General features: G+C 43.9%; 1 protein-coding gene across 1 annotated transcript; it reads left to right on the forward strand.

Annotated features, from left to right (window-relative positions):
- The first annotated feature begins 243 nt into the window (after positions 1 to 243).
- On the forward strand, positions 244 to 23,553 carry pipox (pipecolic acid oxidase). The gene is made up of 8 exons (XM_061218103.1): positions 244 to 503; positions 4,250 to 4,398; positions 6,610 to 6,823; positions 10,294 to 10,476; positions 10,721 to 10,867; positions 13,229 to 13,378; positions 16,963 to 17,038; positions 19,232 to 23,553. Exons 1-8 carry the CDS (start codon positions 396 to 398, stop codon positions 19,360 to 19,362), a joined length of 1,158 nt encoding a protein of 385 aa, XP_061074087.1. The 5' UTR covers positions 244 to 395; the 3' UTR covers positions 19,363 to 23,553.
- The last annotated feature ends 2,249 nt before the right edge of the window (positions 23,554 to 25,802 follow it).

Genomic DNA, 25,802 nt, shown 5'->3' on the forward strand with positions numbered 1-25,802 from the left:
CAGAGGTCCTTTAGCAACACCGTCGCAGCTGCGCGGGAAAAGCGTGTGCCGCGCTCTCCCCTCGACGCACGCCCCTCAGGGCACGCCACGGGCACGAACACTTCACCTCGTGTGCCCTTTGGAGCTGCGCAGCTCACTCTGTCTTCATTCCGCATGCTGGTCCCTCAGAGCACCAAGGCCCCTCCCCTCTCTGCTCACTGAGCATGCCCAGCGGCATTCAGCCAGTGGAAACACAGCTCCCCGAGAGCTGGGCCAAGCCTGCTGCCTCACGCAGCGGGTTATGTAAGTGTAACTCGATACCTTTGCTCAGAGAGGGCTGTACACAAAGTGGCAAACGAGGTGAGAGTGGGCCTTCCTCAGAGGGGATAGGAGTGTGAACGGACAGGTCTGCACTCATGGAGTCCGAGGACTTTGACTGCGTGGTGGTAGGAGCCGGGATCCAGGGCTCCTTCACTGCTTACCACCTGGCCAAAAACAACAAGAGAACACTTCTGCTTGAACAGGTCTGTAACATTACATTACATTACATTACATTACATTACATTACGTGGCATTTAGCAGATGCTCTTATCCAGAGCGACGTACAACAAAGTGCAAATCAAACACAGGAACAAGTGCAAAGAGGACCTGAGAGGACAGTACAGTTCCGAGTCCTAGTGTAAACAGAGAAATTCAGAACCCTTGCTTACCACCTGGCCAAAAATAGCAAGAGAACACTTCTACTTGAACTTCTTGTCTGTAACATAGTATTGGAACAGCCAGGCCAATTCCTTTTTTTCAATACACTGAATACATTTGGGATTGAGATAAAAAGATGAACATGAGGTAAGAGTTTCAAATTTCTGCTTTTATTTCCTGGTATTTACACCGAGATGTGTTAACTACTTAGAACATTGAGGTGACAGAAAGTATTGCAACAGAGAGTAAATTAAAGAAAATAACAGTTAATATTTAGTACTATATCCCTTGTTTGCAATAACTGTATCAAGCCAGCGAATGATTGACATCACCAAACTGTTGCATTCTTCTTTAGTGATGCTTTTCCAGGCTTTTACTGCAGCCTCTTTCAGTTTCAGGGGTATTTCCCTTCAATCTCCTCTTCAGGAGGTGAAATGCATATATTACATTACATTACAGGCATTTAGCAGATGCTCTTATCCAGAGCGACGTACAACAATCTGCAGATCGAACACAGGGACAAGTGTGATGAGGACCCTAGTGTGACCATATGGATACAATTGGAACCCTTGAAGAATACATCAACTTACAAACTAGCATACCATGGTTGGCAGCTAGAATACCCTGAGTACACCAATACAATACAATACAACAATATCTATATATATTATAGCTATATATAAGTGCCATTATAATCTATGGCATGCACAAGGCTAATCATGGTGGTGAGATAGGGAGGGGAAGGTGCAGCCTGAAGAGATGAGTCTTGGTTGTAGTCTTAGGCTGTAAACTTTATTCCACCACCACCAGAGGAAGTCCACTTCACCAGCTCACTGACAGTGTGTAAAAAGTGCAATTATTATAGGCTATTACAGTCAGCCTTACATGCTCAACTGGGTTAAGGTCTGGTGATTGACGCGGCCAGTCTACAACCTTTCACTATTTCTCCCTAATGAAGTCCGTTGTTGTGTTGGCAGTGTGTATTGGGTCATGGTCGTGCTGCATGATGAATTAGCTTGGACGCATTTCTCCGTAAGTTGGCAGACAGAATGATTTTGTAGACTTTTGAATTCATCCTGCTGCTACCATTATGAGTTTCATCATCTATAAAGATTAGCGAGCCAACTCCAGAAGCAGCCAGGTAGATGAGCTTGGATGTTTTGGATCATGAGCAGATCCCTTCTTTCTCTACACTTTGGCCATTCCATCACTTTGGTAGAGGTCTTGGTCCCATCAGTCCAAACAATTTTGTTCCAGAACTTTTGTGGATCATCTCTGTACTTCTTTGCAAATTATAATCGTGCCTTCCAATTCATACGACTGATGAGTGGTTTGTGTCCTGTGGTATAGCCTCTATATTAATGAAAGGTTGATTGAGATACCTTCTGAGACGGGTGCGTGGGGGTTGGACCCAAAATGCACGACTCCGACAACAAAGATGTGAATAAAGTCCCGTCAGAATTTCATTAAGGGATAGTCCAATGAGCATAGTCAAAAACAAGCAAAGTTCATATGCAGTAAATCCAGCCAAAAACCAAAGTACAGTACCGAGGGAGAGGGCAGTCTCGAAATCGGTAAACCATGCAAAAAATCCAGTAACCATGAAAGCTGTCAGCGGGGCAGTAGTGCAGCCGGACGGTAGGCAGGCTCGGAGTCGAAGGCGGTGCAAGAGTCAAGACCGAAGTCTGCTCCACGGGGCAAAAGCACAAAGACAGCAGGCAAAGTCGTGGTACAGGCAGGCAGTGGTCAACAAAACAGAAGTCAATAATCTTTGGTAAATAAACAGGCTTGGATCGTAACAGGTAGACAATGGCTTGACAAAAACACTCAAAAGTGCACTGACGAAAAGGAGGCAACAATTTAGCCAAGACATGACATGGAACTGAGCTCATATGCAGGTGTAAACAGGTGCAGACAATTAGCTTGAGAGCAGCATGAGAATGGAAACCAGGTGAGGAGGATTGACAAGTTAACAAGATAATTCGTCATCGTTAGTAATAAACCTATCTTGCCCTAGCGTTAGTAAATTAGTAAATGACATGCACAAGAAATGTAAGGTAAACATGAACACATGGTTAGAATATTAGTATTACCTAATCCTGATCTAGCGTTAGTAGATTAGTAAGAAGACAAGGAAAAATGAAACAATTAGGGAAGCGTGAGTGACCGAAAGGGAGAGAGAGAGAAAGCATGAATGCAAGGTTTGCAGAAAGACACAAAAAAGTGTATGCTAAACAATGAACAGGAAAACATAAAATGAAACAAACATAAATTGTGACATAACAACTGTGACATGAATAAACTATATAACATGACATGACAAGACTAGAAAATACATTGTAACAAGACTAAACATGAAACGTAACATGACATGAAAATGAAACATAACAAGAAATAAACATAAAATCATGGCGAGACTAGACTAACATAATACGTGACATGACAATAAGGTAACTAAGACAATAACTAAACATGAAACATGACGTGACAAGCATAAACGTTTTGGAGTTTTTCTTCACCGTGTTTCTGTCATGAACTGCTGTTGTTTTCCTTGGTCGACCTGTTCAATGTCTGTTGCTCAGTATGCTAGTGTTTTTTTGTTTTTTTTCAAGACATGCCAAATTGTTGTTCAAGCTATTCTCAATGCTTGGGCAATGGATTTCCCCTCTTTTGTAAGCTTCTAAATGGCTTGTTTTTCACCCAAAAACAGCTCTCTGGCTGTTATTCTAACACAAATGCAATGCAGTCTTCACAGGCAAAACCCAAGGCAAAAACCAAGAGTAGACATTCAGAACTAGTTACTATTTAACCAATCAATCTATCACGACACATCTGGGCAACAAGAAAAACGTGTCACATGTTCCAATACTTTTGCTCACCTACAAATTGGGTGATCTGATACAAAAGTTCCAATGTTCTAAGTTGTTTAACAAATCTAGATTAAAAATACCAGGAAATACAAAGTGAAATTCAGATCTCTCATCTCATTTTTGACAGGATATTTTGACCTCAATTGTCTTCAGTGTATAGCAAAAATAAAGGACTTGTTCCAATACTTTAGGGAACCGATCGGGACCATACGCACACACCAAGTTGTTGTTAAATAATAGGCTTTAATCAGAGTACACTATATCCAGCACTCAGAGCAATACAGGTCGGCAGAATCATAGTGAAGTCCAGGCAGGGGTCAAAGCAACCAAAGCAGTGCGGAGAAGGCAGTGCGGAGAAGGCAGAGCCAGGAAGTCCAGGAACATGATGACTGGACCAGGACATGGAGGAAGTTGGGGTCAGGGAAGCACCTGTAGCTGTGTCCTGTAGTTGTATTCTGATTGTAGTTGTGGTTTGAACACAGTTGTGGTTTGAAGACCGTTGTGGTTTAACTCTGGTTGTGGTTTGTACACGGCTGTGGTTTGAACACAGTTGTGGTTTGAAAACCGTTGTGGTTTGACCGTGGTTGTGGTTTGACCGTGGTTGTGGTTTGACCATGGTTGTGGTTTGACCGTGGCTGTGGTTTGACCGTGGTTGTGGTTTGACCGTGGTTGTGGTTTGACCGTGGTTGCGTTCTCCCCAGTTTGTCCTGCCTCACTCGCGGGGGAGCTCTCACGGTCAGACGCGGATCATCCGGAAGGCGTACGACCAGGACTTCTACACACACATGATGGAGGAGAGCTACCAGCTCTGGTCTCAGCTGGAGAAAGAGGCTGGAGTCCAGCTGTACAGGTGAGCTGATCCTATACCTAACTGCGCCCACCCCAAATAACCTGATCTACCTGTGTGTGTACCCCTCCCAAATCTACCTGTGTGTACCTCTCCATAATCTACCTGTGTGTGTACCCCTCCCAAATCTACCTGTGTGTACCTCTCCATAATCTACCTGTGTGTGTACCCCTCCAAAATCTACCTGTGTGTACCTCTCCATAATCTACCTGTGTGTGTACCCCTCCCAAATCTACCTGTGTGTACCTCTCCATAATCTACCTGTGTGTGTACCCCCTCCCAAATCTACCTGTGTGTACCTCTCCATAATCTACCTGTGGGTGTACCCCTCCCAAATCTACCTGTGTGTACCTCTCCATAATCTACCTGTGTGTGTACCCCTCCCAATCTACCTGTGTGTACCTCTCCATAATCTACCTGTGTGTGCCCCTCCAAAATATACCTGTCCGCGTATCCACCCTCCCCAAATCTAGCTGTACAGGTATGCTGTTCTGTCTGTAAATCTTGAGAGCCCTATACTAATCAGTAAAAAATGTGGTAAATCTTTTTGCACAAAAGAGCACTTTCTCACACATGTAGTGGGTTTGATTCAAGTTGCTCTCTGCAGTATGTGTATAGTATATGTGAAGGCACAGCCAGCACACTCATATGCATAAAATCATGATTTAACAAGAGAGAGAGGCGTCTAAGATAAAGTGATGACAATGCCTTCTGCTACTACTGCTCCTATGATAACACTGAGTAAGAACCCAGATACAGCCACTAAGGGTGAAAACTAGAATGGACTGGAAAACATTGCTAAAATCAGGCCTTTGCAACAACCCTTTTCTTCTGCATACCCTGCGTAGATTGTTTCTCAAAATAATTACACTTCAGTGCAATGATCCAACCATATCATGCATCATACTAAACACTAATATGTATCACAACGCATTCATGTTGTTCCGTTCCAATTCATCCTGGCGGCACATTCCCAGTGCTTCTTCTAGACCCGATGCATTTAGTGTGTCAAACGTGTGATGGAAGAGCTCATTGCCAAACGCATTCCACCACCCCCTCCCTTCTCATCTCATTCAGGGATTCTGAGTAAGTGTCACCGGGCGACACTCGCTGAAATTGAGAAATTTTGGCCGGTAATTTAAGCTTCCCATAAATCGCTTCAGAATTTGAAATCGGACCTCAAGTCATGCATTTACCATTATACAGTAGGTCATTGTTCAGTGTATTAGAAACAGTTCAGTAGTAATTTAAGAAATATTTCATTTTGCATAAATTGCGTAAAGTGTCACAGCATTTTAGAGAGTGCGTCACACCACATGCTGTTAAGTGAGGCTTCTGCGTGTCAGGTAGAAATGTCCAAATTGATATTGTGACTTGCCTTGTAGAATCCGTGTGCTTGGCAGTTATTGCAGTGTCATGGAGGCTCTCTCTCTCAGCCTGAGGCATATGTGATGTATGCCAGCCCGTTCTTTCCCCCTTAAATCTCCCCCCTACCTCCTGTGAAAGACGGGAGACTTCATAAATCTCAGAGAAATGCAATGCCCCCCCCCCCTCTCCTGCACCGTCCCTGAGCTTTGGACTTCAAGAGGAATCATAAACCAAAATCCTGCTGGTCTGCTTGGAGGGGTTCTGTGACCCCACCTCTACATCAGTCTGCTCCCAGCATGCACCTCTGAGGCCAGGGAGGAGGGGGGGAGCTCTCTGATGGATTGGCGAGTGCTCTCCACGGAACCCAATGCATCATGGGAGCTGGCATAGACTCTGGGCTGATTCTGAATAACGGCGTGATAGGAGGGCACGCCGTACACATTTTGGAGGACATGCGTGATACTCCAACCATATCTGACACTGAATACGTGGACTAGTGCATAAATCAAGCATAAATCAATAACGTTCACCTACCATTAGCCATCAATATCATGCTTCCTCTCATCTTAACCTTCATAAACATACTGCAGAGTATGTATAAATAGAAATATCCCAACATATGTTCGCCACAAATTTGTATAACAAATCCATATTTTTGCTATAACATAGCTAGCTAACTGTCACTTCAGATGTCAATCGCTGCTACTAGTCTGCGCCGGAGGTGTTCTTGTTATGGTCAGGAGAGTCATGACGTTATCGTACAACCGCCCCTCAAATTAACAGAGTTTATGTTCTTGTAGTTGACTTGTCGGTATACCTGTAAGTTAAGCTGATGTCATCCCCCAGACGGACAGGCATGCTGCTGATGGGGCCGGAGATGGGGGAGGAGTTCCTGCTCTATAAGAACACCATGGAGAGGAACGGCATTCCCACCGTCACCCTGGATCCGGCCGAATTCAGCGCGTACATCCCCCACGTCAACCGCTGCCCGGGACACGCCGCCATCGTGGACACCACTGCGGGGGTGCTGTACGCCGACCGCGCCCTCCGGACCGCGCAGGTGAGGTCACTTCCTGTTCCTGCAGCGGTTGGGGGCAAAAAACAAACCGTTACAGTCACGGAATGGCCTCCAATCGGACCTGGGAAATCAGAATATTGCTTTTCCACTGTTCCTAAACGGTAGGCATTTACATAGCGCTGTACAATTGATGCTTCTCAATCAACACGCACTCACACACCAACGGTGATTGGCTGCCATGCAAGGGACCGACCAACAGCTCGTCAGGAGCATTTGAGGGTTAGGTGTCTTGCTCAGGGACACTTCAACACACCCAGGGAGGGCTGCTGGGAATCGAACCGGCAACCCTCCGAGTGCCAGACGACTGCTCTTACTGCCTGAGCTATGCCGCCCTACAGGACTGTATGTCAGGATGTCATATTCATTATTGATCACAACTGGAATTTACAACCATAGCACAATAGAAATATCCCAACATATGTTCGCTAGCTAACTGTCACTTCAGATGTCAATCGCTGCTACTAGTCTGCGCCGGAGGTGTTCTTGTTATGGTCGGGAGAGTCATGACGTTATCGTACAACCGCCCCTCAAATTAACAGAGTTTATGTTCTTGTAGTTGACTTGTCGGTATACCTGTAAGTTAAGCTGATTTCATCCCCCATTTCATCCCACAGGAGAATGTGCAGAGAATATTTACATTTTATTCCACGTTCCCAAGGAATCGTCTTGAGCCCATTACTGAAATTTGTGTCATATAAACAATACATAAAACATACATAGTACATCAAACAGGATTATCATATGATGATATTTCATGTTTGATAGTTAAATGAAGTGGAACACATGTAAACTGTTATATATGCACACACACACCCACACACTCACGCGCTGACACACACACACACACACACACACACACACACTCACATACACCCCACACATGAGCACACGAGACAGAGGTGGCTAGAAAGGCCTGGGAGGGGGGTGAGATGGGATAAATGACAGTTTCAGCAGTTTCTCAGACGCGCAAACCACCCTGTCTGCTCTGACCCGTATCTACATGATTGTGCACTGCACTGCTGCCACACAATTGGCTGATTACATAATCGCATGAATAAGTATGTGTAATAAAATTAAAATGTTCCTAATAAAGTGCCTAATAAAGTATAAAGCATGCAGAAATTGTTGTTCGACCAAACATTAGAATGGGCAAGCGTGTGATCTTTGAGTTTGGTGTCATTACTGGTGTCAGACATGGTGGTTCCACCATCTCGGATACGCTGCCCTCCTGAGGCTCTCCTGGCAGCATATCAATCAGCCCCTGGCGAATCCAAGGCCCCATCATTAGGCCCCCTGGTTAAACTTTAATCCTCAGGAGGATGGGTTCACATGAGGGAACAGGGCTATGTGTTTGTGACCTTGAGAAACCTGTAAATCATACACACAGTGGCACCGGACCAGGTTTTCTCCACCTGCATGACTTATATATACAGTGTGCACCACTTTTTGTTACTTTTGTTACTCTAGCACTTTCAGTTTGAAAGGCGACAATGCGTTTTGAGGTGCAGACTGTCAGCTTTAATTTGAGGGTATTTTCATCCATATCGGATGAACCGTTCCGAAATTATAGAACCTTTTGTATATAGTCCCCCCATTTTCAGGCATCAAAAAATATTGGCCAGTTTAACAATGTGAAATAAAGTAATCATTTTTCATATTTGGTCGCATATCCTTTGCATGAAATGACTGCTTGAAGTCTGTGATGCATAGACATCACCAGACACTGGGTTCCTTCAGGTCTGGTGATTGATCTGGCCAGTCAAGGATTTTCCACTTTTTGGCCATCAAAAAGCCTTTTGTTGCAGTTCCTTGTTCCTTTAGGGTCATTGACTTGTTGCATGATGGAGTGCTGTCCAGTAAGTCCAGTGAGCAGATAAATATTTCTGTAGACTTCAGAATTAATTGATCGACTTCTACTTATGCAGCCATACAGGCCCAAGCCCTAACACCCCCTCCACCATGTTTCAGGGAAGAGGAGGGGTCCTTTACATCATGGGCATTTCCTTCACTCCACACTTTCCTCTTTCCATCATTCTGGTACATATTAATCTTTGTCTGTCCACAAGGCTTTGTTCCAGAACTCTTGGGGCTCTTTTAGGTGCTTTTTAGCAAACTGTAATCTCGCCTTTCTGTTCTTCAGGCTTATCAGTGGTTTGCATCTTGTAATCTACCCTCTGTAGTCCTGTGGTGTAGTCTTCCATGTATGGTAGACTTTGACACATCTAAACCTGCATCCAGCAGTGTTCTTGATCTGTTGGTCCATTATCAGGAAGGGGTTCTTCACCACAGAGAGTATTCTCCGGTCATCCACTACAGTGGTCTTCCTCGGTCTACCAAGTCTTCTAACATAATTGAGTTAACCAGTAGTTTTTTCTTGTTAATAAAGAACTAAACTATTGACTTGGGCATGTCCAGGTTTTCTGCAATGTTTTGATTGATTGATTTTAATTTCTGAGTCTTCGTCATGTTGTCACACCCAACAACAATCTCCAAAGGCAACTGCAAAGTCAAGACTCAAGATTAGACATCAACAAAACAACTCTCTTTGGCATTCATTTAACAAATTAACTGCATTCACAAATGAATAGATCAGATACAGTCCCCTCCAAAAGTATTGGAACAGCAAGACTTTTGTTTTTGCAAAATACACTGAATACATTTGGGGTTGAGATAAAAAGATGAACACGAGACAAGAATTTCAACCTTTATTTCCAAGTATTTACACCTAGATTTGTTAAACTACATAGAACAAAGCACCTTTGGTATCCATCCATCCATCCATCCATCCATTATCTGAACCCGCTTATCCTGATCAGGGTCGCGGGGGGCTGGAGCCTATCCCAGCATACATTGGGCGAAAGGCAGGAATACACCCTGGACAGGTCGCCAGTCTATCTCAGGGCACACACACCACACACTCACACACTCACACCTACGGGCAATTTAGACTCTCCAATCAGCCTAACGTGCATGTCTTTGGACTGTGGGAGGAAACCGGAGTACCCGGAGGAAACCCACGCAGACACGGGGAGAACATGCAAAGTGTAATAAAGTAAAAGCAAAAACAAAAGAATTGGCCTTGCTGTTCCAATACTTTGGAGGGGACTGTACTTGAAGTACCTTAAAATGGGGGGATCATGTACAAAAGGTGCTGTCATTTGTAAATGATTCATCCAATATGGATGAAAACATCCTCAATTAAAGCTGACAGTCTGCACTTCAATGTCATTGCATCCTTTCAAACTCAAAGTACTAGAGTACAGAACCAAAATAACAAAACATGTGTCACTGTCCAATGAATTATGGTGCTCACTATACAGACTGTATATAATACAACAATAATGTAAGGGTTTAACTGCTAACTTAACTGCTGTGTGATCTTGTGAACAAGTTGTACGCAGAGCACAAACCGCCACATCCCTCTCCACTCCCCCCTTTTCTTTCTCTGGCAGGAAGTCTTTCGGAGACTGGGCGGAGTCATCAGGGATGGAGAGAAAGTGATTGACATCAAGCCTGGCACCCCAGTCACCGTGACAACAGCGTCCAGAATATACAGGGCTAAAAGTCTGGTGATCACAGCCGGGCCCTGGGCTAACATACTGCTGTCACACACCAACCTCCACCTCCCACTGCAGGTACACACACACACACACACACACACACACACACCAACCTCCACCTCCCAATACAGGTACACACACACACACACACACACACACACCAACCTCCACCTCCCAATACAGGTACACACACACACACACACACACACCAACCTCCACCTCCCACTGCAGGCACAGTGCAGTACCACATTCCCTCCCTCCCTCCCTCCCTCTCTCCTCCCACTCCATCTCTCTCTCCCTCCCTCCCTCCCTCTCTCAGGTGCTGAAGATAAACGTGTGTTACTGGAGGGAGAGGACCCCGGGCATGTACAGCGTGGGGAAGCGCTTCCCCTGCTTCCTGCAGATGGGCTCAGAGGAGCACCACATCTACGGCCTCCCAGCCAATGAGTATCCGGGACTGATGAAGGTCTGTGACACGCCCATCCACACAAGCACACACACTCAGTGAGCACTTTATTAAGTATTTATTAGACTTATTTTGTATGAAGCGAACGCAGCTCACCCCTACAAAGAACAAATACTTGGGTGAAATTTGTTATGCCTGCTGGGTCCTGGATCCCTGTCCTTTTGTCTATGTGTTTCTCCAGTTCCCCCTGTAGCGTACTCTATTTCATATTCACATTTGTATTTATTTTACTTTCATGTTTCAGGTTGGGTGCAGTTCGTGTTCCATGTTGGTTCCTGGTTTTCCACCTTCACGTAGTCACTCCACTCGCCTCATCAGCCCCGCCTCTCACTTCCTGATCAGTTTCACCTGCTTTGTCATCACCTCATTTATCCATTAGCACTGATTTCATTTGCCCCACAGTTCCCACCACATTCCTCACACCCTCGTCAACATAACTGTGGTCTGTGTCTGGCTTTTGGGTCCTCACCAGTCACCCACTGCAACAGAATTAGTGTTAAAATGGCTACCTTTGAATTAATCAGTGGGTTTTTTTTATTTTTTTTTATCGTATACAGACGTAAAGAAAACATGAACAATGATTCCCCAGATATTTAAAAAACACTGCAATGCATTAAGCTGACTTAAAATGTCCATATTAATGTCAAATAAACCATCCCTTCTGCTGAACAGATGATAGATGAAGCCATTTATTTCCGTTCACTAATCGGAGATGCAGTCAAACGTCCTGTAACACATCCTCATTTATGTCCAACACATCCATAATTTTTTGCCAATGACCCACAGCTGCCACACTCAAGGAGCTGTTGAGGCTTTACTGCATCAGGGAACTGCTCCCCCCCTCCGCACTCCTCCCCCCACACCCCACACCACGCACCCCGCACCCCGGGACGGCCTGGCTGTTTGTTTTTTTGGGCCGGGGATAATGTGTGTAGGTGTGTTTCTGGCACTGGAGCAGTGGTGACCCAACAGTGCTGTTCAGACAGGGGGTACACGGCACGCATGCTAAGGAGGAAGCCCCCCCCACCCCACCCTCGGGGCCCCTTACACTGCCCCGTGCTGAATACCAAACACCTTTAACCACTGATCCCGCTATTCTACACTGAGCTGAACATCTGCTCAACGATCTTTCGTCCCCAGGTTCACTGGGATTTTGTTTACTCTGCTGGGAATTTCTGCCTTCTGCCTGTTGCACCTCTCTGTCTCCTGTAATATTGAGTAAGACCCAGGGCCTACATCTCTCTCTCACTCTCTCTCTTCTGTACAATACAGAGGAAGACCAAGGCCCTACAGCTCCCTATTTCTACCTGAATGGAGTTAATCAAGGCTAGCTATGATATTTAGACCAGAGCTTGGTCTGAAATCCAGACAAAATTGGCTAAACAAAATGTCTTAATATTAATATAGTTAGTTACACCTATGTGGCACGTAGAATCCTTAACATTAGCCGCTAAATATTAGCAATAATTCAATCAGGAAATTACAGTAGTCCTGCTGAAAAAAAACAGCCCAAGCTAGGTTTTTGAAACAGCCGGTCCCTGATTGATCAGGTAGACCAGCTCCATTCTCAGCATGGTTTGACCAGCTCAAGCTATATTTTGAAACAGCTGATAGCTGGTAATTCCAAGCTGGTCATAGCTGGATTTTACACCCGGGAGACACAAGCTAAAGGCTAACAGAACTGTGTGGCCATGCGTCACTTCACTCCGCAGTTTGAGATCTTTCGGAAAGTCAGAAAATAGCAGCAGTTGCGGTGGCAGCACAAGGGTGTGGAACAAACCTCCATTTTGTCAGCTGCAGTTGGCGTGTCTCCAGGGAATGGTGTGCAATGGCTTCAGCTCTTTAATGGCTGTGGTGCCAGGATGGGAATATTCAGGTGCTGTCCACCAGGTGGCAGTACCAGCCCTACAGACAGGTACTGCCAGAGCTGTGATTAATGGTAATCACTGTAGCTGTGGCCCATTGCCTCATTACTGGGCAATGAAAGAGCTCTGTGAGGGAAGAATTGGGATTGTAGGCATTGCTGCATGAGTTGAGTTTGAGCAAGTATTTTTTTTAAGTTTGTCTTTGTTTTGGGTTGCCAGTTTTAGCCTTGTTTTGGTTTATTAAATTTGTGGAAATACCTTTATTTTGACAAATAAAAGGCTTTAAGCCAACCCTTCTTTTGAGGTTTTCTGTCTGTTCACCACGTGAGCAGTGGCCACCCCCAGCTCTGCCTCACATGGTGTATGAGCTGCTAGCGTAGCCTCAGAGGGGCGAGCTAACTGCAGCCCTGCTGTCCGCAGGTCTGCTACCACGTGGTGTATGAGCTGCTAGCGTAGCCTCAGAGGGGCGAGCTAACTGCAGCTCTGCTGTCCGCAGATCTGCTACCATGTGGGCAGTGAGACGGATCCGGACGAGCGGGACAGACAGACGGACAGGGGGGACATCGCCATCCTGTCCCGGTACATCTCCCGCCAATTCCCCGGCCTGGTGCCTGTCCCAGCAGTGGTGGAGAGCTGCATGTACACGGTCAGTGCTAACCATCTCTCTCTTTTTCTCTCTCTTTTTCCATCCCTCTCTCCCTCCATCCCTCTCTTTCTCCATCCCTCTCTCTCCATCCCTCTCTCTTTCTCCATCCCTCTCTCTTTTAATTCAAATTCAAAATGCTTCATTGGCATGAAATACATTGGTACTGTAAATATTGCCACAGCGTACACACAGAAACAGGAACAGTGGTATATTAATACGACCTTGAATATAAACAATATTGTGGAAATGGCAACAATGCAGTAAAGAAAAATGAAAAAATAATGCACAGTGCCCTCCATAATGTTTGGGACAAGAACCCATCATTTATTTGCCTCTACTCCCCAATTTGAGATTTGTAATAAATAAAGTGTGGATAAAGTGCACATTATCAGATTTTAATAAAGGGCAGAGCATATTGAATATTTGTGAATATTTATTGAAGGTTAATATTATTATTGGTAAAATAATTAGTTGTAATATGAGAATTCTGAAATGTGCATGCTTAGTGAAGTTTTGTGACAGATAAATAAAGACATTAGGACGTTAAAAAAAAGGGTTTTGCTGCCATAGTGCTGCTTGGGAGTAGCCACAGCCAATTATATAAACCACATATTGTCAAGACTCAAGTTACTGGTTGCTTGAGTATGGAGAGATTAGTATCAATATTATTAACAAATGCATCTAGCATGATCCACAAATAAGAGACGCATCACAAATGTGTTTTATTATCCACAAAGCAATATCTCTCAACTCCTGTCTTCTAAATTACCATTTAAATGAATTCACACCAAGTCTCAAATGTAAAATTGGTTTGTGAAGTGTAGAACTATTTGTGGATCAAGTAACATGCATTCATTGACGTGAGTTTCTGTTTTAATTTATTTGATTTTGAGATTTTGCTTCTAGAGTTCATGCGCAATCCACAAACAAATAGCTACTGATCCACAAATATGGCAAGCTACTTTTTCTGTGTCCCCGAAAGCAAGTAAGCCAGCTACCACAAAGTTGCTGTTCTTCTATGGTCATTGTGCATGGAACGCCAAAAGGGTCACAATTTGCCTGGCTAACAATGGCAGTTCGTTGACTGACGTGACCAGCTGGCTATGTCAAATAAATAGATATATACAGTATGCTCATGGTGGCCAATGTGAAAATGTGTTGAATGTACCCAAATGTCTGAATATATTTTTTACAATTTAGGAGAAAGTGCATCTCTGTTTCCACCTCTCTCTCCCTCCCAAAGCCACATCACTCCCACTTATGACAGCACAGCCATTAGCAGCATGGTCACATCCTGCTTGAAAGAGAGGGAGAGCTAGAGAAAGAGAGAGGGAGAGAGGGACAGAGAGAGGGAGACAAACATAGTACACTGAAACGAACAAAAGGTTTGCCAGTAAAAGGCCGAGCGCTTTAATACACTTATATGGACTTGCATCTGGGTTAATGGTTGTGTTATCTGTACCTGGAGAAAGATACCACCAAGCACCCCCAGTATGTGTATGTCTCTGGTGCAAAGAGTAGCCAGAGGGTGTGTTGTATGCTGTTTGATGTGAGAAAGGGCTACTCAGGGGGAGAGCTTAGAGAGGGATTTTGGAGAGCGTGTGAGATCAGAAAAAGGACACTTTGAAGCAGGGTAAGTGTGCTTGGGTTTGCCTCCTTCTGTAGACCAGTGACATCCCAGAAAGGAACGTGCCATCAGGAGCTCTTTCTCCTGCTCTTCTCACTCTGTTGCATAGCAATGAAAGGGTCCTTGCTCTTTAACTGCAATAAGACTGTGAGAGACTAATGGCAGGTTGACTGTGAGAGACACTAATGGCAGGTTGACTGTGAGAGACTAATGGCAGGTTGACTGTGAGAGACACTAATGGCAGGTTGACTGTGAGAGACACTAATGGCAGGTTGACTGTGAGAGACACTAATGGCAGGTTGACTGTGAGAGACACTAATGGCTGGTTGACTGTGAGAGACACTAATGGCTGGTTGACTGTGAGAGACACTAATGGCAGGTTGACTGTGAGAGACACTAATGGCAGGTTGACTGTGAGAGACACTAATGGCAGGTTGACTGTGAGAGACACTAATGGCAGGTTGACTGTGAGAGACACTAATGGCTGGTTGACTGTGAGAGACACTAATGGCGGGTTGACTGTGAGAGACACAAATGGTTGGTTGACTGAGAGACACTAATGGCTGGTTGACTTTGGCGAGTTTGTTATGTTGTCTGCTCAACAAAAAGGGACACGAAAGTCCAACAAGCAAGTCACAGGAGAGCAAGAGGAGAGCTGGACATTTCTCTATAGAAATAATTCAGTTCAATCTTATTTATTCCAAAACACACATTCTCCCTATTTCAACAGCCAAGTCTATCTGTCTATTAATGCAAAAACAGTTTTTATAATCTTGTCTGAAGAATCAGGATGTTGGAAACACGTAGGAGGTTGTATGTTTATGAGGCCACCTTCAAACAGTTTTTATGAAATTATTTTATTATTTTTAAAGAAATTAAAAATCTCACTGAAGCTTTAAATGCCACGTTCCATCATCAGAGGGCTAAATTAAGAGTCAGCAAAGCGTGCAGAAAATGGCGCCTGACATTTTGAAGCCTCTGTGAATTTGGTCATTAGTTCCAGTAACTGAGTGCAAGTCCCCGTCAAGATGCGGGGTGCAGAATGACAGGATGGAAATGCATATAAGGAGTGGGAGGCGGACACACTAAATAGAGAACAGGTGAAAGGAATGAAAGGCAGAACAGACTAAAAGAACTACAGAAAACAACAAGAGACAAAAAATGCACAGACACACAGACAAAAGGGGAAAAAAGAACAGGCAAAGGGCACGGACGTGACAGTCCCTCAGAAAAGAACATATCTGCAGTCCACTGTGTAACCATGCCTCCAGCCACAGAGTACACACAAGCACTCACATGTACAATCACTCACACACACACACACACACACACACACACACGGACTCAAGACACAGACCCACAGAAACTCATGCACTCACACACAAATACAGACACAAAGAAAAGTAAAGGTACACGCATACAAATTTCACATCTATCTTATACACATAGATGACACCCCTCTCTCTCACACACACACACACAGGTAACCCCTCCCTCTATCTCTCTCACACACACACACACACACACACACAGGTAACCCCTCCCTCTCACACACACACACACACACACACACACACACAGGTAACCCCTCCCTCTCACACACACACACACACACACACACACACAGGTAACCCCTCCCTCTTTCTCTCTCTCTCACACACACACACACAGGTAACCCCTCCCTCTCTCACACACACACACACACACACACACACAGGTAACCCCTCCCTCTCTCACACACACACACACACACACACACACACAGGTAACCCCTCTCTCTCTCTCTCTCTCTCTCTCTCACACACACACATACACACAGGTAACCCCTCCCTCTCTCTCTCACACACACACACACACACACAGGTAACCTCTCTTTCTCTCTCACACACACACACACACACACACACACACACACGTAACCCCTCTCTCTCTCTCTCTCTCTCTCTCTCACACACAGGTGACTCCAGATCATCATTTTGTGCTGGATTGCCACCCCTCCCACAGGAACATCGTCATTGGTGCTGGGTTCTCAGGTCAGTGTCAGTCTCAGGCAAATCATCGGGTTCAGTCTGAATTCTGAGAAGAAACAATCAGCCTTTTATAGCGCACAGTCACAGAACAATCAACCTTCAGTCGATTTGACACAACCACAGAAATGTTAACTTTCAGTAGATCTGTACCGACAGAGAGACAGAGACACTGAGAGCAGGATGAGGGGAGTGAGAAAATCATTTTAACAGTATGTGAATCCTTCATTACAGTCATGATGAATTAGTTTTCCATTCGCCTGCTTTAACTCCAGTACACTAATCACTGACTTTACTGCTATGTTTATATTTGACTCCAACAATAAACGTAGCAATCAAAGTCCATATTCACCTGCAACTGCAACGCAGCAATCTCTGTCCCTACCATTTGATTATGGTACTATAATCAAAGCCGCAATCACAATCCCCATCTTAAACTCCCCAACTCCATCTCTGACCATAGCTACAACACAGAGATCACTCTCCATCTCTGACCATAGTTACAACACAGAGATCATGGTCCATCTCTGACCAAAGCTACAACACAGAGATCATGGTCCATCTCTGACCATAGCTACAACACAGAGATCATGGTCCATCTTTGACCATAGCTACAACACAGAGATCATGGTCCATCTCTGACCATAACTACAACACAGACATCATGGTCCATCTCTGATCATAACTACAACACAGAGATTATGGTCCATCTCTGATCATAACTACAACACAGAGATCATGGTCCATCTCTGACCATAACTACAACACAGAGATCATGGTCCATCTCTGACCATAACTACAACACAGACATCATGGTCCATCTCTGACCATAACTACAACACAGACATCATGGTCCATCTCTGACCATAACTACAACACAGAGATTATGGACTGAAGTATGCACCTATCAGCACCTTTTTAAATTTGTCCGTCCCAATCTTTTCTTCATAATATTAGACGACGTCACACCACACTGGGTGCCACAGTCCTGGCCTGTGCACTGCCAGAGGAGCAAATCACACTGGCAGAAAAGCACAACAGGAAAAATAAATAACACATCTATGCCCCCGCCAACCCCGGTCCAGATTCCAATTTCCGATTTCTCATGCACTAATTGTTTTCCATTACGCTGTCGTCATGTAATCCCAGCAGAAGCACTAGAAAACAAGTTCCTGCTGTTGCCATAGTTTCCGAGTGGCTGTTGGGCTGACCAGTAACTATAGGGCCCTTGTCTTTTGTGGAACCCATGTGTGTCTGTTGGAGTGCCAGTGGAGAGACTCAATGGTTGAATTGAATTGGAAAAACTTCATTTCGAACTAGTTACAAAACACAAACCAAAAGAAAGAAAAAAACACTATGTTTGAAAAGGAGTAGGTGGAAGTGTCTACTTATTAGTACAAGTGCAAGTGCTCTCTCCAGAGCTATAAGCGACCATAAGGACTAGATTTCTCCACCAAACAAAATGAGTAGACCAACACAACGTAATCTCACAGATGTCGGGCAGTTTTTCAGTGGTTACACAATGGGAATATACAAATAAATATCAACAAGGCAAAAACTCTTGATAGCTTACTAATGCTAGCTTGTAGATAGAAGAGAGAGTTTAGAACAAGTGTTCGAAACTCTCTCTTATATCTACACTATGTGTGAGCAGCCAGGAACGACTTTCTTGCAAATTATTATTGTAAAAGAAATTGTTAATAAAAACTATTTTCACTGGAGGACCAGGAGTGAGGACCATTACATTACATTACATTATTGGCATTTGGCAGACGCTCTTATCCAGAGCGACGTACAGTTGATTAGACTAAGCAGGAGACAATCCTCCCCTGGAGCAATGCAGGGTTAAGGGCCTTGCTCAAGGGCCCAACGACTGTGCAGATCTTATTGTGGCTACACCGGGATTAGAACCACCAACCTTGGGTGTCCCAGTCATTTCCCTTAACCACTACGCTACAGGCCGCCCAGGACCACTGCTTTAGAATAACGAAGTGCACAGTCACGCTGTTTAGCGTCTGTCTCATTTAAAGCTTTTGGGATAGTAAACCTGTCTTACTCAGGCAATCAATATGAAGACTGGGGCTTTTAAATGATTTTTTTTAAAGGAAGTACTGTCTCTAAATAATGTAGGTTAATGAAAAGTTTAAATTCTGCCATGGTGTGGGTTTATGTGCCTCTCTCTCTCCGTCCACCCTCCAGGGCACGGGTTCAAGTTTGGGCCAGTGGTGGGGAAGGTGCTGTGTGAGCTTGCCCTGGGTAGGATGCCCTCCTATGACCTTTCACCCTTCAAAATCCAGCGTTTCCCGTCCCACTCAAAAGCTGCTCTGTAGGGCAGAGAATCTGAGAAACCACAGCCCTGGATCCTGAAAACCACAGCCCTGGATCCTGAAACCCACAGCCCTGGATCCTGAAAACCACAGCCCACAGATCCAGAAAAATACAGGCATGGATCCTGAAAGTTTCCGTAGCATTCCCAAATGTCCTGTGCTGTCCTGTTAACTACTTGTCAATTAGTGTAATTGGTTACACATTTAAGATGTATTCATACTGCACTGACATGTTGAATCATCTCCCCAGTATTATTATAAATGTATTTTATCTGCATATGACTGCCAATTTCTCTCCCTTTTTCACCGCTCAGGCTATGTTTGATTTGCGAGTAAAAGACAACATAGATTACATTATGAAAGTTTGAAATACATTGCTTTGTATTTTAAAAAAAACAAAAAAAACAGCACGGTGGCATAGTGGATAGTACTGTTAGGCTACTTTGGGGGGCATTAACAGGGTGTTGCTGCAAAAGAGCATGCATGCTCAGTCAACTTACCCTGCCTACCTTCATCAATTCTGATGTGGGAGCCCCATCTCCTTTTGCCGATATAAGGATTATGATCTTGTTTTTGGCAGTTATCCACGATGATTCAATGCTAGATTCACTAATCAAATCGTAGTTCACTTTTATGAAATGGAGTAAGGCCGAATTTAATTAATCAGATAATTTCACACAAGACACATCAAATTAGCCTAGATTGTTCAAGCGACGTATCGGAAATAGGGCACTGGATCCTGAAAACCACCATAATAACAATAATAATAATAATAATAATGATGATGATGATGATGATGATGATGATGAAATGTTGATGCTTTTATCCAAAGTGACTTACAGTTGATTAGACTAAGCAGGGACCAATCCCCCCTGGAGCAATGTGTGGTTAAGGGCCTTGCTCAAGGTCCAGCAGCTGTGCAGATCTTATTGTGACTACACCTGGGCTTGAACCACCAACCTTCCACGTCCCAGTCATGTACCTTAACCACTCGGGCTGCAAGCTAATCACAGGACAGAGTAGACCAGTTAGCAGACAGCGTGCCTTCAGCAGAGGTAAACTAGGCCTGGATGATTCAGAGTGCAAGTTTATGGTTCTGCGATGTCACCATCCCTGTCCACAAACCTGAGTGCCGGCCTTCAAGCAGCTTGTCTCCTCTCCCCGACCCACAGATCAGTCATCGGCTAACAGCCCGCTGTAATGCCCGCGGAATTACATTTTAACCTCACCGTAGGACTGTAAACGCACTGGCGTGCGGCAAAATTAAACTTAAACTGCCGACTCGTTAGCGTGTGATTTAGTCCATTACCTCTCGCCCTCTCCCCGAGGCTCCCCCCATCTCATTCCCTCTCCTCCCTCCTTCCCTCCCTCCCTCCCTCTCTCTCGTCTTGAAAATGAAGTATGTTGTTAAAAAGCCATCAGCCATGGAGTGATTCTTCTGCTTGTGGCAGAGCCGAATGAAAGGCATTGTTGTTCATTTTTTTACTCCCCCCCCCACACCGTTACACCTCAAGCCTCACCCCCCCCCCGCCGACCCCCACACCCCCCTGCCCGCTCACATTTCCCTCCGTAAACATCTTAATCCCTAATCAGTCAGGCGGCGATGAGGAAGAGGCCGCAGTCATCAGCGGGAATGGGAAAATTATGCAGCAGGACTGAAGGGGCACAGAGAGCCATCAATTCTGAGGAGGAGGGGGCTAAATGAATATGTATTGATGGAGGCAGAAAACGGCAGGATTAAAAGGCCATTAAACATACCAGGCGGAATTCATCTTCCATAAAATCTGTGGAAAGACACACACACACACACACACACACACACCCATGTGGTGCAGTATGCACTCAAACAGTGTTGGGGCAGAGGGTGGGGGGGGTCGCATAAATGTGACAATGTCTTTTTCTGTTAACATGTGCTCATTCCCCACTTCCACCTGGCCCACTGAGCAAGGGAACAGGAATTCCCCACAATCACCAGTTTTAATTAAAATTTGCAGTTGACTTAACTTGCTACAATTGTATTTCCTCACATAAAACAAGTACAAAAATAATCCACTTCACTGCAGTAGCAATGTATATAATGGCTGTTTACTAACAGTAACAGTGAAACCCCACGAGTGAGATGCGAACACCAACAGGAAACCTCTGTTTCTGTGAGCCATCCCTCCTCACAGCACTCTGCCTTTGGTTCAGTGTATAACCCAGTGTATAAGAGAAAGTTAATGAGAAGTCAACCATTTTGCTTTGTTTTGCCAAAATCAACTAAAACGGTGCTTCTACCCAATTGAGTGCCGAGAGCGTTCCATAGTAGACCTACGTCCCTTGTTTGAATTGATCCTATGGAGCCAGCTATCCAATGGAACCCACGTACAGTGCCACCCATAAAACCGACTGCTTGAGCCACAGAACCCAAGGAAGCTAGGAACCGAATGTTGGGATAGAAGGAGGAAACTGTAGGACTGAAAATGAGCGACCGTTATTTATCTGACCTGCAAAAGTAAACTGTAGTAACGGAATGTAAATGGAGCCCACTTTCTGTACAATGCATTTAAATGAGCTGATTGTGAAGTGTTTGCTTCATCAACACAGTGGACATTAGCATGTTTGACCTCGTGCAACCCGTCATCACAGCAGATAGGCCAGAAGATACTGAACCCTGCCTGCAGACCCCCCACATGACCCCACTCACCATGACCCCTGAAACGACAGGCTCGCTCTCTCAGGGGTTATGACTCTTCACCTTCAGTTCCCGCATTATCCAAACCAGGGGAGCAACGGCTCACAAAACTCACTGTTCGGTACTGCTCACTTTCTGGTTTCACAGTTTGGTTCAGTTCTGTACATTTTGTACAGAACTGAAAAATGAGTCAAGTGAAAAATGAGGGCTTCCACTTTAGAAAAATAAAATAAAATAGCTTAAAAATGCAAATATCACCCTTCACGGTAATACCACCGAACTGACTGGTGTTATTTTTCACACCACTTCACAATAGAGATTATAAGCATACTGGTATAAATTGCACTTCAGGGAACAAAATGATCATATCACATGATATTGTACCATAGAATCATAAGTGAAGGTAACACCACAGACATTCATTCTTTTTAACACCACAGTCTTTTAAAAGACTTAAAAAAATTTTTTTATCATTAAGCTCTCAAATTTGGGGAAGAATAGTGGTAAGATGTTGGGAAATTAAAGATAAATCTAAAAAGAAAACATTCTCAACTTGTTTGCAACAGTTAAAAAATAATCACCCACATATTTCAATCAATCGTATGATGAGATCAGTCACAAATGTCATACCGGATAACAATATTTCTTTTTTTGCTTTTATTACCACCTAATTCATATGAACACCCAGTAAAAATCCAGTGAGAGCTCAACAAGTATGTCAAATCTTACACAAAACTTTTACTGAGAAGTGACCCACTCTGGAATGTCTGAAAATGCTTTCTTGTACATAACACTGCACTGTTAGTGTTCTCAACTTGATCAATTTCAATTATGCATTTTGACTGCAAAAATCTGTGTCATCCACCCTGACTGTAATTGTTCCCCTGCAGGACAGTTTTTATAAACAATGATTAGTCTCACAATAATAGACCTCTAAAGTATGATAACATAACTACAGTGTGGGGGCGACATTGGCCCAGGTGGTAAGAGCTGTTCTCTGGCAGTCGGAGGGTTGCCAGTTCAATCCTGCCAGTCCCTGTGCAAGACACCTGACCCCCAAATGCACCAGACAAGCTGGTAGGTGCCTTGCATGGCAGTCAATTGGTGTATGATTGGGTGAATGAGAAGCATCAATTGTACTGCGCTTTGGATAAAGGTGCTATATAAATGCCAACCATATACCATTAAAAAGGGCTTCTCTACAACTGCACTTGTTACTTTGCTGATCCATTGGATAACTAATAGAACAATGTCATTGTAAATAACGGCTTACTGATTAGTCTGGCAAAATAAACCACTATAGAATGATTTTCAATACGAGAAAAGAATGTTATCAAAGCTCAGATTTTCTTTGAAATGAAAATGCACTTCCCCCATTGCTAATAGGTCAAGATTCTTGCGGGCCTTATACCTGGCTACTCTCTCTTGGTAGGACATCAAGAGCAGAATGTGAAAACTGTACTTGGAAAGGATATATTGATTCCTAACGGTTAATAAAATAATAATTATATTTACAAAAATCCGTGAATGTGTTCGATTATTTTATGTTGCTTATGGACAAAAATTCTGAAAAAAGTTTCCTACTGAACCCAATGGAAAAATTATTCAGGTGATCCATCCATATCTGCTGCCTATCTGACAACAGCATGATGGATGCTCATTTGATACCTTGGACCCTTCACAACTTAAAACCTTTTAGCCAAGAATGTGTTCTATACTGTATCAGCATAATATACAACTGAATCTAGTCCCAACCACCAATTCCCATAGAGATCCATTCAAATGCAAAGAGTTTTAGTATCGCTTGTAGGTCAACCTGAAAATAAGATATCCAGACTCTGATGATGTAGGTAGGTCACGGACATCAGTAAGTCATGGCATGCAAAGGATATGCAAGTATAAAAAAATAGCAATTTAATCTATGATTAAGTAAATTTGTCCAAATATTTTTCAGCTCCTAAAACAGGGGGGGACTATGTATAAAAAGTAATTCCTGCACCATTCACAGGACTTACCCTCAAATTAAAGCTGAAGGTCCGCACTTTGAGGGCATAGTAATTATGCCCATTGTGACCACAAAAACAACAAAAGAACCAGATCATAATAAAGCTGAGTAAAACAAAGCTACCAAAAATATCACCCAATAAATCAGGTTGTGTGTGTGTGTGTGTGTGCACGTGTGTATGGATGCATATGTGTGTGCATGCGTTTGCATGTGTGTGTGTGTCTGTGTGTGTGTTGTTGTCTAGGCCAAAGATGAGTGGTTATGTAAATGGTGGATCAAAGGCAAGATCAATCAAACACAGACAATTATTTGACATTTACACATTTAACCCAGGTCTGAAGCACACAGGCGCATACAGACACAGTCACATACACACACACACACACACAGGTCCCCGCAGGGTAAAGACTAAGCTGTTCAGCACTGCCTTCAGCACATTCCAGCTCTGAAAAAATCATTTCCTCTCATGAATATTGCATCTCCAGTAAGGGCCAGGGAGACAACACACCCAAAGGTGCCATACAACAATCTGCTGTACAGGCAAGGGAAAACCTGGTGTCCAGTACAGTGCTGAATGAGACTGTATCATTATTAAATCACTCTATAATTATTCCTCCTGCACGGTCTACAATAAAGGCCACCAGAGATCTATGCCATGAGAGCCTAGATCCTGTTCTTCTCACTCTCCCTGCAGCTGGAGAATTGTCTTACATTAATTAAATATGCACTCAATGAGCACTTTATTAGGTATCTATTGGACTTATCGGTCTTCTGCTGCTGTAGCCTATCCACTTAGAGGTTTTACGCGTAATGTGTTCACAGATGCTCCTCTGCATACCACTGTTGCAATGTGTGGTTATTTGCACTACTGTCAACTTCCTGTCAGCTTTGACCAGTCTTAGCCCTTCTCCTCTGACCTCTCATTAACAAGGTGTTTCTGCAAGCTCTAGAGAGTGTTGCATTTCTTCCCCATTCTGACAGTTGGTCAGCTGAACCTCTTGACCATGTCTGCATGCGTTTATGAATTTAGTTGCTGTCACATGATTGGCTAATTTAGCCAGTTCTTTTTCCCTTGTGTAAGGGTTTTCATTTTCCTGTTCACCCGGTTTTTTTACTTTGCCTGTTCTTTGGATTACTCTTGGATTACCTTTTCAAACTCTGCGTTAGTCCTCTCTCCTGATTTCCCCCGCCCCCCTTTCTGATATCCCTATCCCTCTTGTCTAACCCCCCAAAAAATATATATATATTTGCACTCATGATGACTATGTTTAGAACAGCATTTCATGTGTATTTTCCTAGTTATGGATGTGATGCTTTGACTTGTGGAAGAACCTATGCACTTGTAAATCGCTTTGGATTAAAAGCGTCTGCCAAATGACTAAAATGTAAATGTAAATGTACTCTCTGTCTGCTCCTTTGTCCGCCTGCTTGAATAAATCTGCCGTTTTCTTGTTACCCCCAAGTCTGTGCTTGGTTCCTCTGTCCCACAAACCTGACACATTTAATATTTGCGCTAATAAGCTGGTGTACAGGTCTGCCTAAAAAAGTGCTCACTGAGCATATACTAAAGACAGTCTGCAAACGAATTAACTGCAGATGCTTCTGCAGCCAAACACAACAGAAAGACTCATAGCAGTCTGGGACAAAATGACACTACAAACAGTACAGAAACAGTAAGAAACAATGTAAAACAGCACAGATTGATAATTCATTTTGGTAGATCATTTAGACCAGTGGTAACCAACACTGTTCCTGGATATCTAT

The sequence above is a fragment of the Conger conger genome, chromosome 13 (assembly GCF_963514075.1).
Source record: "Conger conger chromosome 13, fConCon1.1, whole genome shotgun sequence".
In the NCBI taxonomy this organism is placed as follows: domain Eukaryota; kingdom Metazoa; phylum Chordata; class Actinopteri; order Anguilliformes; family Congridae; genus Conger; species Conger conger.